Source organism: Phalaenopsis equestris, unplaced genomic scaffold, assembly GCF_001263595.1.
Source record: "Phalaenopsis equestris unplaced genomic scaffold, ASM126359v1 Scaffold234359, whole genome shotgun sequence".
NCBI lineage: Eukaryota > Viridiplantae > Streptophyta > Magnoliopsida > Asparagales > Orchidaceae > Phalaenopsis > Phalaenopsis equestris.
Genome location: NW_018252277.1, coordinates 42,726 through 60,129, shown reverse-complemented (window position 1 = coordinate 60,129; position 17,404 = coordinate 42,726). Strand labels below are relative to the sequence as shown.

The 17,404-nt window shown below is 34.7% G+C and overlaps 1 protein-coding gene across 2 annotated transcripts in view; it reads right to left on the bottom strand.

Moving 5' to 3' along the window:
• Positions 1–1,672: 1,672 nt before the first annotated feature.
• Positions 1,673–17,404, bottom strand: part of LOC110038925 (uncharacterized lipoprotein syc1174_c-like) — a 49,418-nt gene continuing 33,686 nt past the window's right edge. The window contains exons 10-11 of one of the 2 annotated variants that reach the window (XR_002295468.1): positions 5,112–5,278; positions 1,673–2,149 (exon numbers count right to left, since the gene is read on the bottom strand). Coding sequence is in view for 1 of the 2 variants with exons in the window: in XM_020743852.1 (XP_020599511.1) it covers positions 2,134–2,149 (16 nt within the window). In the remaining variant the exon portion in view is untranslated. The remainder of the gene's footprint in view (positions 2,150–5,111; positions 5,279–17,404) is intronic. The other variant, XM_020743852.1, reaches the window with a different exon arrangement.

Sequence of the window (17,404 nt, the reverse complement as noted above, 5' to 3'; positions counted from 1 at the left end):
TGTAATAACAATACTTGGGAAACAATATCTTCATGAAGGGTTTAGTCCTCTTATGTAATCGTCTCGACTATGATTATGGACTTTTAAGCTATTTACCCCCCAACTTTGAGTTGCCTAGTCATAAGGCTTGATACTGGCGGTGTGGTATAAACGACAACCCCGTGACCAATTCCGATCTTCCGGTTGGTCTCATAAGTGCACCCTATGCCAATCATTTATGCTTAGGTCGTTGTCGCTTGGCTCGGGTGGTTCTCATCACTAGATCTATCATCTTTAGCTGCCAACTTTGTTTCCGTGGCTCATTAAAATCTCCTTATCGTCCTTTGATGCGTGCACGTAACAAATATTGGGCCGCCTGAATACACTATGGGATGGCTTTATGAATATTTAAATTTTTATATTTAAAAACATGAAATTTCAATGTTTCAGGTAAAAGTTGTAAAAAATGATGGGACTCTCAGGAAACGACAACGGTAAAAGTGATCCGAGAGGCATTTTACTGCCGATATGAATGAATAGGTCCCATCGGAAAGCAGTCGCCACAGCTTTAGCTGTAACGTGCACCACGAATCCAGCGCTAGATTTTCCTCCAGTTGAGTCATTTAATAATTTGTTGGTTTCTTTGATTCCCACCAACTCGTCACCCTCACTTTAGATCCAGGCGGCGTTCGGGTGTAATCCTGGGTTCCTGACAGCCAGGAATCGATTATTTAAAGGGACCCGCCCTATTGATGGGCCTTGGCATTTTTCTGGACAAACTTATGGGTATAGCCGCTAGTGGGCCCTATCTCATGTACCCGTTACTCCAGGCCCCATAACTTAAAAAAATAAAATAAAATAATTTTAATTTGTTATTGATTTTGAATTTGGATCGATTACGTTGAACTCGATGAAGACTCGAAATTACTAAAAAAGTTATAAATTAAAAGTATATTTATATAAATCAAATTTAAATTTAAAGGATATTGACATACTTACGCATTTACATATCCAATATTTATATAACACCACAAAAAAAAAAAAAAGTTATTTCTTGAAAATGAAAATTTGGACCTGCTTAGAAAAGTTGGATTAACTGTCAAATAAGTTTTAGGACAACTTCTCTACTTGAAGGGCTCTCCCCCATTAATTTATTTTGATTTGATATTGTTAAATTAATAATTTTATTTTATTTTACAATAAAAATTGGTGACTAGGCACACGAATTAAAAGGACAAGCTAGTTATTTAGCACATATCACAGTCATGTTTCAAAATCGAATTAATTAAAATTTATCAAGTAAATCATATTTAAAGAGCCAGCTAGCCGAATAAACTAGATCAGCCCTTAAAAAAAAAAAAAAAGGGAAATTTAAATGCCTAGCACATAATTCTTATGCATTTACATATCTCACAACAAGTTTTTCATATTTACACATCTTTGTATTCTAAATCTACCTATGAAAATGTTTATTTTACTTATATATTTGATGTGATATTAAAATTTAAAATGCTCGTTTAAATATATAAGTATGGTTGCTATGTATATCTAAATGCTAAAAAATTTGTTGCTAGCATTTCTGCATCCTATACTCAGTAGTTTAGGCCAAATCGTTTTAGCTTTCATACAGAAACATAAACACGATTAGCCTTTTAAAAAATAAAATAAAATAAAAGAACCAGAAGCATAGATTGGGATTTGCATCTCCAGACATCTTACTGTTAAATCACGTGCAATCACGATGCGAGAGAATCAAACAGCACCCCGCTCAGCTTACAATAAAGCCGTGAAAAGACGTTAAAGTAAGAATTTAACTGCCTTCCGTAAATATATATGTATATTTTTATATATATTTATTTAATTATACAGATTAATATTAAAAATAAACAAAAAACTTACTCAGATATGTTCTATAAAACTAGCTTCCCAGCAGGTTGTAGCTCCATCTGCTAGCAGCAGCGCATATTCATGAGCGAAGTATATTAAGCTGTTAAATTTTCTGAGAGCTTTAGGTATTCGATTCTCCTTCATAGCTCTTTTACCTCTTATTGCAAGAGGGTTTTGAGGTTTTGTTTGGCTGCGGTAGAGCTCCTTACTCTCCAAAAATGGGTTTTTGAGGGTTATTTGAGCTGCTGGGTTATGGATTCCACTCACTTATTCCATACCAAGTCTGCAAAGAAATGAAATAGAATAAAGTCAAAACTTTGGTGTATATAAATATATGGGATAGGCATGTGGTTTGCATAACTCAGGAGCTGGAGTGGCCTTCTATCTGGTCTTTTTTTGGATTGAAGGGAGCTCTACATCAACTCATCTTTTCCTAAGTTATCAGATTTATAAGAAGTTTTTTATTTTAGTATTATAGTTTTAGTTTGCAATTTAGTAATCATATTTCACTTAACTTCTGTAGAGGTGTGTTCTGTCACAAATTTGTACTTAGATTTTATCTTAAAATCAGTTTTTGTTCTGCCAATGTTTGCCTTTTTTTTGTGCTAATAGGCATTACTTTTCTTAGCTGTGTTTGCTGGCATCTACTCTAAGCAGATTCTGATTGTTAATTCTATAGTAACGAAAATTGATCTTATGTATATCATCAAATAATCAAATGGTTGATACATTTATATTTTTTAATGAACGCTTTGGTGTGTGTGTGTGTGTGGCTTGATCATTAAATTAAGAACAAAATTTGACTGTAAGGACCATTTTCTTTTGCATGTTTTATGTATTTATTTAGAAATTGACTCATTTGATGCTTAATGATGGTTTTTTTTCTTGTTTGACTTTGAGTTTGAAGGTTCATTAAATCATGATATTGAAAGCACGAGGTTGTTGTAGTATAATTTTTTAAGGTGCTCTTCAGCCTTGAATGAGGATAAGGTTGTTTAGAGAGGGTTCATTTTCAGCATAGCCAAGAGTTTTAATTTTACAGCCAAGTATAAAGTTCTCTTTTTTATTATTAAATATTTTTATATTTGATTTAATGATAATATGTACCTTTTATAATAAAATTTACGTATGAACATGATAGATTTTAAATTTGAAAACAAAAATTATTGAAGGTTTGTGTTCATTTCTAAAGATGATACGTACCGTTTATTTTGTTTTTCTTTTCTTTTTTTTTTTAAGTTTTTGTGGCTAAATGCCGCATGGACCAAAAAGCGTGGAAGGTTTGACGTCGCATGCTAATGTTACTACTTACCATGTAGGTTTTATTTATAGCTTTACATTCATATAATTGTTCCATGCATGGTTTTGAAATAGTAGAAACCATGTAATGGATAACTAGATAAGTACATTTTAAGTTAACATTAACTGCAATTTTTCTTAAGAAAGTATAATTACCCGTGTTGATCAAAAGCCTTCTCTGTTTACACTTTACTTTTTAATTTTGAAGTGGCTTATGAAATTTTATAAATTCAGAATATATAAAAAATCAATTAAAAAAATTCTACATTGTGATAGAAGCATCAAGCTTGCGTGGTGGTTTTTATGATTGTGGGTGGCTAGATTATATATATCTATGGTTGTAGATGATTTTTTTTACTTTTTTTTCCTTTGATGTTTTTATCTATTCTTTTCTTTTCTTAACCTTTTTTTTTTAATTTACGATTTTTTTTTACTTTTTTTTTCCTTTGATGTTTTTAACTATTCTTTTCTTTTCTTAACCATTTTTTTTCTTTTGCATAAATTTAATTTTAAATTAACATGAAGGTATTTATGTAAGATTTTAATCTCATAGTATCTGCTTTCTTGTCAGTAGTTATGATCCCTGTCTATAGGCTGTATTAATATATAAAAAGCAAAATAAAAAGATGGATTGTATTATTTCAATTTTGGATTGTCCTTTCTAAATAATGGCATGTCTTCTAAATTTTATTTCTTTGTGTCCCACTTTAAAAACTTTATTCCAAGCAACAATATCTAAGTTTTGGTGAACAATTCATCAAGTTGAAATTATTATTATTAATTATTTTATTTTCTTTTAGATCGAAAGTTGTTTATTTAGATTGACCTTTTTACTGTACTTTTAGATTCAGGCAGATATTATCAGTGTATTTAACTTTGAGGCATACATTCCACCCAATTCTTATGTATTAGCATATTTTATTTTGGCGCATTTGAGGCGCTTTTGCACTTTCTCAATTTTTTTACTATATCACCCCACATATTTCTACATATTTCTAAAAATCTCTAATCAAATCCATGTGCTCCTAGGCTAAAAACCACCTAAATATAAAAATTCTGAGTATTGTGGTGTCATTTGCTAGACGCATTCCACTATTCTATTACTTTCATAGGATCTCATTTTCCACCATTAAATTATTCATATGATCTTAGTTTCACATCCATAGAGATTGATGACTATTTCATGTATACAACTGTTGATATTTGAGTATCCACAGAAACAAACACCAATCTTTACAACTATTTAGGACAATTGACATTATATTAAATATAAATAGCAGATCCGAAACGGATTTTTAGATTATTTATCATCAAATTAGTTTTAATAAAAAGACTTGGATGGGGCATAACCACCTATGGTAAAAACTAAGAATCATTTGTCTATAATTTTCAATGTATTGAATTTGCATCATTCCTTTTTTTTTTTTTTTTTAATCAACCCAATACTGTCATGTATTGAATTTGCATCATTCCTTTTTTTTTTTTTGAATCAACCCAATACTGTTACGATTATGTCCTACAAGTAAGATGTTATTCCTTTTGTTATCATTATTTTTAACTGCATAATGAAGCGACATGTTATTTTTACATTTTTTTACTAATATAAAATTATAACTCATTAAAATATTTTAAACAATGTGATAATATTACATCAAAGGTTCCATTGCTATAAATTTTGATGGTTCTAATCAACAACTTTAAGCGCTCAGCATCAAAATATCACATATTTAGCAATAGTAAATAGTATAAAATTTTCATACAACCAAAAATATCTAATTATTAATTGTAAAAGCCCAAATGTGTAGGTCCACATTCATTTTCTAAACTGTGGGAGGTAGTGTGTTTGAAGTGGGAATTGTAGACTATCAGAAAATTTTTTAAGTAATTACGTTCTATATTCACAACAATTTTTCAATAAAACATTGAAATAATTAAAAGTTGCTTACCTCTTAAAATCAGAATCCTCTTTTATGCCCGCTATGCATCGTTCTGATTATTATGAAGATTTGCCCATGGGATCTTGCGTTTGCTCTCTTTTTCTTCCGTTCTTTCTATTCTTCATTCAGTTTGTCATGACTAGTTGCAATGTAATCACTTCACTTCTCTTTGTCAGCTGAAAAAATCAAAATAATTTATGAATTTATTTTCTTTTTCTATTCTTAACCAACTCTGATTGATGCTGAGAGGATTTAGGGGGAAAAGGTGAACTTATTTGTGTGAGAGAGTATACATTTTATGGCGAGAGATCTTAGACCTAAACCGACTAGCGTTTTACCCTAAAGCAAATTGGCCCCATTCAAAAGCCAAAGGTAGCCCGCTCAGTCACACGATTCAAAGCTTTGCAGAGCAGAAATGACTAGAATGCCCCATTTCAAAAAAAAATGGGTGAAATATGAAAATTCATTTTTTGTCCATTTCTTACAAATAAGAGGGTCAAAAAAATTACATATAGAGGGACTTTTGAGTCTCCTTTGCATGTAAAGCCAACATTCAATATATTAAATGAGTCAGAAGAGCTTTAGAAATACCCCATTTTGGTCCAGAGGGGCAGGTCGCTTTGCATCTCCTCACCTCTCTCGCTAACTTGAAGGGCAATCTCAGATTTAATATTTTTAGATGTGCTAGTCAGTTTGGAGCATGCCACCAACCAAAATGTGAGTAACACTAATGAGGAGAAACCCATCATAGGGACACTCTTAATAAGGAGCATGCCAGAGCTCATTCAACAATAAGCCCTTGATTCAAGCAAAAAAAAAACTCTATTTCCATCCCCTCCTAAGAGGGTTTGACTCGAGGCGAGAACCACTTCGAGAAACTCCCCCAGAAGACCAACCGACCACACCTCAACAATTCTCGGACGATACTGAGTGGTTTGCGTCCAACTTGGCAATGAAAAGTTGATATCTTGAATTTCTCACATTTTTTTAAAAATAATAAAACTCTAAAACTTTAAATCAAATAGAATCTGAACAATAAAAACAACTCGATGGTCAACAACGCCATAAACATCCAATTGATGTCCTGATAATTGATCGTCAACTAAAAAATTAAAAATCATATCTCCTAGCTCAGCACAAGCCTAGCCTTAGGAATGATTACGCACTCATCAACGACACGATTTACGTCGAGTGACATGGTGACAAGCTTCAAAGGTTACCCCAACGAAGGAAGAGACAAGATCCACACTTGGTGAATGGTGAAAGATGAAGCCTTGGTGCGGCGCTTGCTTAATGAGCAAAAGAGATATGAAAAGTGGTAAGCCTTAGTTAAAAAGTTGGCATTAGTCGCCCCTAAGGGCCAAATTGCCAACCACAAACAAAGAGCAAAATAGAAGTAAAATGGCAAAGAAGCAAAGGGAAACATAGAGTTTTCACTACAAAAGATTTTTTTCCTTTACAAATAAATTGCATACATAAAAATAAAATTATTTTTACAAAGTTTTAATACCAACAAATTTTCAGGCCATCTGGAGCTAAGAACAAGATATCCTTCGTGTCCCCTAGCTTTCAATTCCTGTCATGAAGACCATTTGGAACTAGTCTAAAGGGCGACAAATTCCTCCAAATCGATAAATTTGGGGTGCACAAGTCTCGACTTAATGAACAAGTCGACAGTCGTGACGGTACTGATCCAAAACTGCACATTCAAACTTCCCATATGTTGTGGAGGGTTTCTTGATGGGCGACCAACAACAACTTTGACAAGATAGAAATAGCTTCCTCTTGACTACAATTGCTTTTTTAATTTTCTTCTTGCAAATGAGGTCGAAGCCTCTGCCATTTCCGCAACGGCGGCCCATCTTGACTCCACTTAATCAAGAGCCATTAATTGAAAATGGAAATCCCTGGTGACTTCTGCCTATTCGCAACAGCCTCCATGATGGAAGCCAGCTTTGCCCGAGTCTCTGTTTTACCCTGTTAATTTTCATAGTCACAATCTTCCCCTTTAACATATAATTTCTTGATGGAACCAACAACAGTTTCGACAGGATAGAAATAGCTTCTTCTTGGCTACAATCTACTGCTTTTTTAATTTTCTTCTTGCCAATGAGGTCGAAGCCTCTGCCATTTTTGCAACGGCGGCCCATCTTGACTCCACTCGGTCAAAGCCATTAATTGAAGATGGAAAACCTTTGGTGGCTTCTCCCTATTCACAGCAGCTTGCACGATGGAAGCCAACTTTGTCTAAGTCTCAACTTTTCACTTTTGCAAGGCAATTCTAGCAACGATTTCCTTTTACTGTTGTATCTCCTTAACATCAGAGACGACCCATAATTATGTTGTCACCTGACCAAACTTGTCCAAGAAAGGACTTTGCTAACAGTACCCCTTTCCTTTGTCAGTATACTGGGGTATTGACAATATATGCATGTCAATCGTGACACTCTCAATGTGAGAGTAGTCTACCCCTTTCATTTTCTTGATAGCGCCCCCAATTGGAACGTTCTTAATCACCCAACCTGAGGAAGATGAGTTTTTAAAGAACTATGTTTCCAGTCTTTCATTTTGTTCCCGACACAAAAAAAATTAAAGCAACCAACTTAGCGGAATTGGAGTACCCGAAAGGAAAACATGTGGCTGAAAAGAAGGGATTCCTTTGCGTCGACAAAAAAAATCAAGAAAGTCATGACTGTCGTAACGGAGTTCGACTTGATTTGTGTCAGAATAACTCTGTACCAATTAAAAACAGCCTAGAGCTACTGACAAAGAGACAATCACAGACCATACCTCAACTGGTTCTTGTAAATGCCAAGTCATTCACAAATAGATATGTACCCCTCTCATTCTAGCAAGCCGACCAGAGCATAATAGATGGATCAAAAAATGAAGACCTCCACTCAGTCGCAATTGTCTATCTAAAGGATTATGGAGTACATTGTGAACCTTCAAAAATCAAATTAAAAGATAAAGTTAAAGAAGACAAAATTAAACGAAAGAAAGGCAAAGGAAAAAAAAAACGGTGCAAGCGCAGAAAAAACTCATTCAACTCTAATTTATTTGGATATAGAGGAAGACGAGCCGTCACAATAAATCTTTGAGAGAAACATCACTTTGACATAGAGATCGAGAAGAAAATAAAATTTTAATTTTTCTCAAAAACATTAAAAGATTACTCTCTTATTCTAGTTCAACAAGAAGTATTTTACAAATCAGCCTTTGGTAGCCTCGGCCGAGACGAGACCCTTCTTAAATATCCTCTTGCACAAAATCTATCTGTCAAGCCTGAATTCATTTACTCAATCACTCTCGTATTGTGCCCTTTAAATAGAAGCATCCTAATGAATTTCAACCACATCTTGGCAGATTGCTGATGTCTCCCATCAAACCTCCTTTGGTCAGACCAACACTTTGCGAAGATTCTCTTCTCGTCGGGCCCTCAACAATTTTTCTGTAAATCTCGATAGGGTCCGTCGACAAGTTAATGGCCACCACAAGTTCCTTGTGCTTCGACCGATTGAGGGACGCTGATTTTTTTTGGTGCAACCTGATCAATTGGCCGATTTAGGATCATGATGAGAATCTTAGTCGAAATACTAGTGTCTGAGCCACCCAACTCTTTGAGGACATTGGCACGATTTTCCTTTACAACCTACTAAATCAAGTCAAATGATTCCTCCTACTTCACCCTCTCAAAGCATCTTCGACTTTTCAACTAGCATCCTCTCCCAGGCCACGAGTTTTGGGCGAAGAATCGCTTCCTTTTCCCACAAGGATATTTTCAGAAACCGATCAGATGTAAGGAGGGAAAAAACCATTTTTGTTGAGTCATCTGCTATGTCTTTTTTTATAAATATCATGGGCATAGACACCTAATGAGTTCAATTATTAGAATTTAAATTATAACTGTCGAAATCTCTTTTACACTAAATTCTCTTGTTTTTATTGCAGATTTTGCTTTCAAAAAACAAGAAAATCAGTTAACTAAATATACATACAAAAAATGTGTCCACATCAATCTCAAGACAATCTAATGATTCTGATCAAAGAAGACAAAAAGAAGATACCCCACGATGAAAGAGTGAGAAGCCCCACAAATCCGCCCGACATCTTACACTTAAACCAATAGGCATCTTACACCTAAACTGACTGGCATTTTAACCTAAAACCAACTAGCCCCAGTCAAAAGCCAAACGAAACCCGCTAGGCCACCTGACTCGAAGACCAGCCGAGCAGGAAGTCCAGGTATACCAAACGATTAGAATGCCTTGCATGAACCCTGCTTTGTCCTTCTCTCTCTTATAAATATGAGGGCCATGTCAGGTATGAGGGACTTTGGCTCTCTCTCTTTTTTCATGTATTACACACATTCAATATATGAAATAGGTCACAATAGCCCGGGAATAGCCCAATTCGCCCCAAAGGGGCAAGTCACCGTGCATCTCCTCTCCTTCTCTTTTCGTCGCTCCCTCATGGTGCCTACCACTCTAATCTTTAAACATGACTCAAAAGGACAATCTCGGATGCAACTGAAGTACTAAGAGGACTTTGTGGCTTCTTAGCCTAGCCCACCGAAACAAATCGAATGCAAGCCGTAGAGTGTGAACACCGAAGTAAGGGACGTTGAACCCACAACCACCATCAAAAGCACATATGATCTAGTAGGCATCCGTATTCGAGTTAAATCAAAAAAGAGTTTATCTTGCTCCAAAGACAAACTCAGCGCCTTTAGAGGGAATTAATGTTAATCTTATAGAGAAAATATAACATTTCTCTTATAAATTTTTCTCTTTAGTTCATTCTGTCCTCTTTTGTTACTTCTTCCCTTGAGAAGTAAATACACAAACTATTCAGGATTCTACACGATTTTTAAGAGAATACAAAAGATGGTTAGGCAATTTTCTAAAGGTTTACATAATTCCAATATATTTGTATGCATGTCCTAGATTTTGGAATTAGCTTCTGATTTTCTAAAGGCTTACATAATTCCCATATATTTGTACGCATGTCCTAGAAAATAGCAACTGAGCCTGGTGCTCACGAGCAGCTAAGGCAGGTAACCTACAAGACGCTAGTAATATGTTTTTCGCATCAATCTATTAACTCAAAATCATTAAATTTAATTTTAATTAGTCATGTCATAATTACCTTAAAGAATTTGATGATTATAACTTTATTACTTAAATTTACGTTGGAGGCTACTCGTTTATTCTCAATGGACCTCATTGTTGGTCGTACACGGTTAAATTAAAATAGATGTTGGCACCATTTTTAGATCTATTGTTAGATATTAGGATCCTCTAATATTCTGTTTGTTTTCTTTAGTCATATCTAAAAGATCTCTCACCCTTATATTTAATTTCTTTATGGCGGTCACTTTTTGGGATTTTATATTTTCGTATTAACTTTGCCCAATTTCCTTTCTGGTTCAATCAACTTTTAGAACAAAAATTGAACTTATTTGCCAATCCCGACTGGCTCAATGGCCTTAGCTTTAAACTTTCTCCTGTTGATTGATTTAGTTAGATGCTCTTGCATTAGGTATATTATATTAAGTCCTCTTGATCTATTAATGATCAAATTGTCACCGAAAAAAAAAATCAATTTGATAGTTGGCCTTAGAAGGAAAAGTGATTAGAGATTAACTCTCTTTTTCTTTTTTTTTTACTAATTCTTAGTTCTTATATATTTTTATATTTATTGTTCTATGATATTCTAGGATTCATATTATGTGAACTTTCTTGTTGATAATTAGAGTTACAGGAGTGTGCATCATTCTCTTACCCCAAATTTATTTTAAAATGAAATAGTACATAACCTAAGCTTTTAGTAGCAATTCAACATACTGGTCATAAATATGTGGCATGTCAGCCTCCAATCTTGTAAATACACATATCATATCATGCCCTTGTGAGTATATGTATATGATCCAATATTTATTTTAGAACAAATAGTTTAGTCACTTAATATAAATATATGCATCTTTTCTATCTAGCTTGCACCAACGCCTGCCTTTTCTCCATCTGAGTTTGACTGATCTACCACTCACACATGTACCTAGGTAAATTGACATTCTTGATCAAATAGGATGTAATTTCAATGTTCTGTGCTTCATAATTATTAACGTGGTGACGTTGTAAGTTCCAATTTTTCTACTTTTACAATCAAGACTCACAAATTTTACGATCTAAATCCTCCATTGGGCTTCTGCCCCCTTATGATTGTAAAGTCTTGTATATCAGCTAGGATTAAGTCTCTCTTGCATTTTGAAATTTATCAAATTCCTTTGGCTGATGAAGACCATGAAAGCAGATAAAGATTCTCATGACTAAAGAAGTATCATTTTTTTTTGCCAAGTAGATTAGAAGCTATGGCAAACCAATATGATACATAACCATGGGATGTTGACTGGGACCATCCATCTTTCCGTTAAATTAACAAGCCTTTTTCTTATGTTTAGTCAATCTATTTTTATAATTGATATTGTTTCTTTAGGTTGACACTGTTCTTCTTTCTCAGATATAATATCTTTTTCGAGATTAATCTTATTATTTAGAATAGTCACTTTATTTCTAGATTAGTTAACATATCCCTTAGGAGATAGTTCCCCTTAGGATGTTATCTCTTAAGGACCTTATCATACCATCATCTTTTGTGGCTTTATAGATTGTAGAACCTCCATTCCCTAACTGTCTTTGTGAGATATAATTTAGGCGTTTCAAAAATATCCAAACATTATCTAGATGTTCTAGAATATAAATCTCATCATTTTTAAAATTTTTATTCAAATATTATATTTCTAAAATTAACGCAAGAAATCTTCTTATAAAAAGGACCTCTTTATATTCAAGACTTAGTTATTCTGATGACTTCCGATTATATCTTCATCATCCCAAACCCTACCTCAATTAAATATTATCTATTTGACAAAGCTTTATTTCTCACACACTTTAATTTATCTTTGTTTTGGGTCTAATGAGCCCCCCATCGGCTTATTAAAGGTACAACTCAATTAACTAGATATTATAAATGGCATTTTAAGGTGATTAAATTTGTATAAACGTTAATTTATGAAGCTTAATAAACATAATAATTCAAATTAATTTATGAATTAAAGTTTTAATGTAATCAAAATTTATTTTATTTAAAATATAAGAACCTTTACTAGTTATATGCTGAATATTACCTCATTGACATAACGGTTCAAGGGTGTTAGCTTTTGTCCCAATTTGACATGGACAATTTTAATAAACTGGGGAAAGAAGAAACACTTATAGCAGTTACTAAGTTTATAGAAGATTGACGTCAAACGTTCATCGATTACTTGCGAACAGAAAAACTATTGGACGATAAGTCAGCAACACATCAGATACGCAGAAGAGGAACAAAGCACTCGACTGAAAGAAGAGGCGATATCTCGATTGAAAGGAGAGGGAAGCTTGTATTTGCTCGACTGATAAGGAGAGGCTGTAAGAAGAGGATGGTCTTGCTATGCCTTTTGCTTAAAAGAGCAATAAAAGAAATTTCCAATGTAATATGGGACTAAATGTTTCGTGTGATAGCTTAACACGGACCACTAAAAATTCTCACTCAGGTTATGGCTTTATTTTTCAGAAACTTACATGCATACTACTCAATTTCTATGTTTTAACATATCTAACACCTAAACTTCAATTTTTACATGCACACCAGACTTCACAAGTTAAAACGGTGGCATCACAAAATTTAAATACTTGTATTTTTGATTTGATATGAAGGATTTAGGCAGTATGGATGTAAAATGTGAAGTTTATGTGTTAGATATGTAACTACGAAAAAATTTAGTTTTGCAAGCTCATAACACATATTTGTATTAAAAAAATTATATTATTTGTGATATTTTAGCCCAAATAGACAATAAAATGTGGTAAAATTATAAATTTTATATGTGAATTATTAATTAACTGTTTTGAATACAATTATTTATTATCTTTTTTTAATAAGTTTTTTGTAGTAGTATGAGTTTCACATGAAACTTGAACTCTCATTAAATTGTGGTGTGTGTGTGTCTCTATTTACATCTATTTATTGTTTGCTATTGAGTTACAAGAATTTTAATGATTCATTTGCTTTATATATATTATTTTAATATTCATATTATAAATATTTAATTAGAAATTTTTACTTATTTATATTGATATTAGACTTTTTTCTAGGTTCAAGTAAATAAATAGTTCTTTAAATGAGTGAAAATAGATTGAAGAAGTGTTTGAAATTATGCAATACTATCAAAGAAAATGCAAAATATATTGAAATACTGGTAATATATATCAATTTATCAATGAAAACAAATATAAAACTTAATTTTGAATTATGTGTTTTTTAATTAATTAATTTTTATAATAAATTTGCCCCTTAATAAAACTAATTACGCTCTACATTTGCTAATTTCAAATACTTATCTCAATTATTATTGTCAATATAAAATTCCCAAATCATATAACAAATATATAAATATTATACATGGAAGACATTGCCTATACGTTGGCAACTTTCATTTCTAAGCACTGCTACATGTGTGGGCCCTTAAAATAAATAAATAAATAAAGGAATAATTAATAAAATTAAATTATTAATCATTTCCACCTATTTTCATTATGGCGCATTAGTTGAAAAAATATTAAGTCAGGAGTTATAACGCATCAGGATTGTAATGCGTGTGTCAAATGACCCCTATACTTTTTTGGGGTTATTTGACAAGTGGCGTCTGATCATTCATCACTGACATAATATTGTTTTTGGAGATGGTGGCGCCCAGTGCGCTAAAAAGCAACGATGGACCGCGGCACGTGAAGAACTCCGAAACTTTGATCATTCCTCTCTTGGGTTGAGATCCTCCGCCACAACCTCTCTGCCTCTTCCAGTTCACTTCTTAAGTTCGAAACCCACACAACAACGCCGAAGCACTGCCTCACCTGCCGACACAAAACCGCACTGCACCATTTCTCCTTCCCCGCCTCATTTGTGGTTCAACCAGTCGAAGCCCCTTTGACACGATACCGTTGCGGTTCGAATCACTGGGAGGGCTACGGCGGGATCGTGGTACAGAGACCCGAAACTCGCATCTTTTTCTCCTTCCGCACTTTTCTCTATGGTCGACGCCGAAGCCCTCTGCCTCGCTCGTTTTCCTGCGCCGGAAGTCCTCACTGCAATCGATTCTCCTTGCCGCTTCTCAAGCCGCACGTGAATCATACTTTGCCGCCAGTCTGATGCCGCTCTGCCTCTCTTCACTTCGTCTTCTTCATCTCGATCGCAGCATTCTAAGAAATCCGATCTGCATCGATTCTGCTGTCCTTTGCTCAGTCATTGCTACATCGAGCCTCAAGCAACTTCCTTTTTCGGCCACCGTCCGTCTTCTTGTACCGCCGCGCCTCCTAAGCTGCTCTATCCTAGTCGCACGTGCTGCTTTGGCGCTTAGCACTAAATCAGCCTAATATTCCTCATAATATTTGAATTTTTAAGCACAAAATATTCTAAAAAGAATAGGAAGAAGTATTGAAGAAAGGAATATTTCACTCAGAAAGAATAATCAAAAAGTTTGGAAACTTGGAATGTTTCCTTAGATCCTTTCTTAGATAGTTCCAAATGAGGGGGAGACTCCTATTTATAGCCCCCTCCAAACCCAAGAAAAACTTCTATATTACATGAGAATAGCTTAGTTTCTAAAGAATTCTCTAATATTTATGTATACATACATAGCCATAGAACTTTCTAGGTTATTCTTGAGTTTTCTAGGTTATTTTTGAGCTCTCCTTGAAGTCTTTTCTTCTCATATTCTCTAGAATTAGGTGAAATCTTCTAGAATCTCTTGAATTGCTCTCTACAATCTGGTTTTCTCAAGAATCTTCCATCTCATGCTTGTCTTGCCAATTCTAGAGGATAATAGAGCGTGACACTCTTTAACACTAAATCAGCCTAATATACCTCACAACACTTGGACTTGTAAACACAAATTACTCTAAGAAAAGTAAGGAGAAGTATTGGAGAAAAGAATACTTCACTAAGAAAGAAGAATTACAATACTTGAAAGCTTGGAAGCTTGGATGGTTTCCTTGGATCCTTTCTCGGATGGTTATAAATGAGGGGAGGGACTCCTATTTATAACCCATTCGAAGCCCAAGGGAAACTTTTAGATCACATGAGAATAACCTAGTTTCTAGAGAATTCTCTATTATTCATGTATACATACATAGTCCTAAAACTTTTTAGGTTATTCTTGAGTTCTCCTTGAAGCCTTTCTTTCTCATATTCTCTATAATTGGGTGGAATCTTCTAGAATCTTTTGAATTGCTCTCTATCTGGTCTTCTCTAGAATCTTTTATCTCATGCTTGTCTTGCCAATTTCTAAAAGATGGCGGAGCGTGACACTCTCCCCCACTTAAGCTTGCAATGCCCTCATTGTGGCTTCCTCTTGGCACTCGGACCAACTTCCTTTGTTTGCTCTTGACAAACTTAGATTTTTTCCTTGGTTTTATGGGAGAGGGGTGTCATGCAGTGAGACTTCATGACTGGCGACTTAATCCTTGACTCCAACCTAATCAGATGATTTTTCTTCATACTTGGCGATAGTTCTTTAAGAACCTCCACCGTTCCAAATATCCTTTGCCAATAGCATGTGCATCATGAAAGGGAATCAAGCTTGCTTAGTACCAATAACAAGGACTAACAGGCAGGAACTTAAAATGCTATCGGTCATGCAATTCAAGAAAGACATTCCAAAAGACGAGGAGAGCTACTTGACTATTCTTTATGACTCCGATGAAAGAATTGAAGCCCCAAGAAGATATATTAAGGGAAGTGTTGTGAAAAAACGACGGCAATAAAACAAAAAATAGATCTAGAAAAATTACACCAGAAAAGGCGACACAAGATTTACGTGATTCGGCAAATTGGCTACGTCCACGGAGCTTCAGAGAATTTTATTAGCTTTGAGAATTACATCGTCGACCACGTCAACTTACAAGAAAGAATTCTCTCTCTCTCTCCCTCTCCTCACCTTCTCTCTCTCTTCAACTTACAAGAAAGAATTCTCTCTCTCTCTCCTCCTCCTCACCTTCTCTCTCTCTACCGAGAGGCGCACCAAGAAGAAGAAAGACAACTTTTAAAGAAAAGTTTCCTTGTGATTCCTTTATTTCAGTCTCACGACAGGGTATAATCCAAGGAGAAAAGGCTGTTTGGACAGTCATTCAACTTCCCTGTAATCGTGAGCCCCTTTTAAAGCTTCCTAGTATCCAGCTTATTTTGGTAACCCTTAATTTCGTGATTCCATAGAGAAAACATGGAATCATGCTTTAATGACCCATATAAAGCCCATTAAGACAAGCTATCAAATTCATTGTCTTTTTCTCTATAGCAACAGGAGGGACGGGAGATTAATTTGGTAAAACTTAATTAATTAATTAAGCTTTCCTTAATTCTTCCTGTCAATAGAAGACAACTGTTTTATATGAAAAAAACAGGGAAGCATCAAGCTATAGCAGGGAACAAAATAGATAAGGAAATAAACTTAAATAATTTTCATAAGTGTCGAGGTCGCCAATTCAAGGAAGTGGACCGAGTCTCCACCTTTCTTAACAATTCTCCCACTTGGAGACTAGGACACTGACTACATCGACCTTATCCTCAAACGTGATATCATCCACCTCTGCAACTCAAAACCTCTGTCTTCAAGCTAGAAGACTAACTGAAGTCGAGCACAACTTCAGTTTCTCAAGTGTAACGCCATTGGTCAACATATCCGCAGGATTCTTGCTTCCACAAATTTTCTCAAGTAGTAACTGTCCGTCATTTAACAATGATCGAATAAAGTGATACATGCTCTGAATGTGCTTGGTCCTGGATTGAAATGCTGGATTTCTAGCTAAGAATATGGCGCTCTGGCTATCACTGTAGAAAGTGCCTTTCTGAACCTCCTTACTCAATTCCGCTAAGAAACTCTGCAGACATATCATTTCCTTAGCAGCCACTGACACTGCAACATACTCCATGATGATTGTTAGAGACCAAGTCAGAGGCACGTTGAGGCTTTCACAGGCTGAATATGTGAAAAAGGTGCTTAGCAGGTTCAATATGGACAAAGCTAAGCCAGTTCACACACCTTTGGGCAATCACTTCAAACTCAGCAAAAATCAGTTACCCAAGTCAGAAGAGGGATAAGACTACATTAGTAAGGTTCCTTACGCTTCAACTATTGGTTCACTTATATATGTTATGGTTTGCACCAGACCGGATATTGCCAATGCAGTAGAGTTGTGAGCAGATAC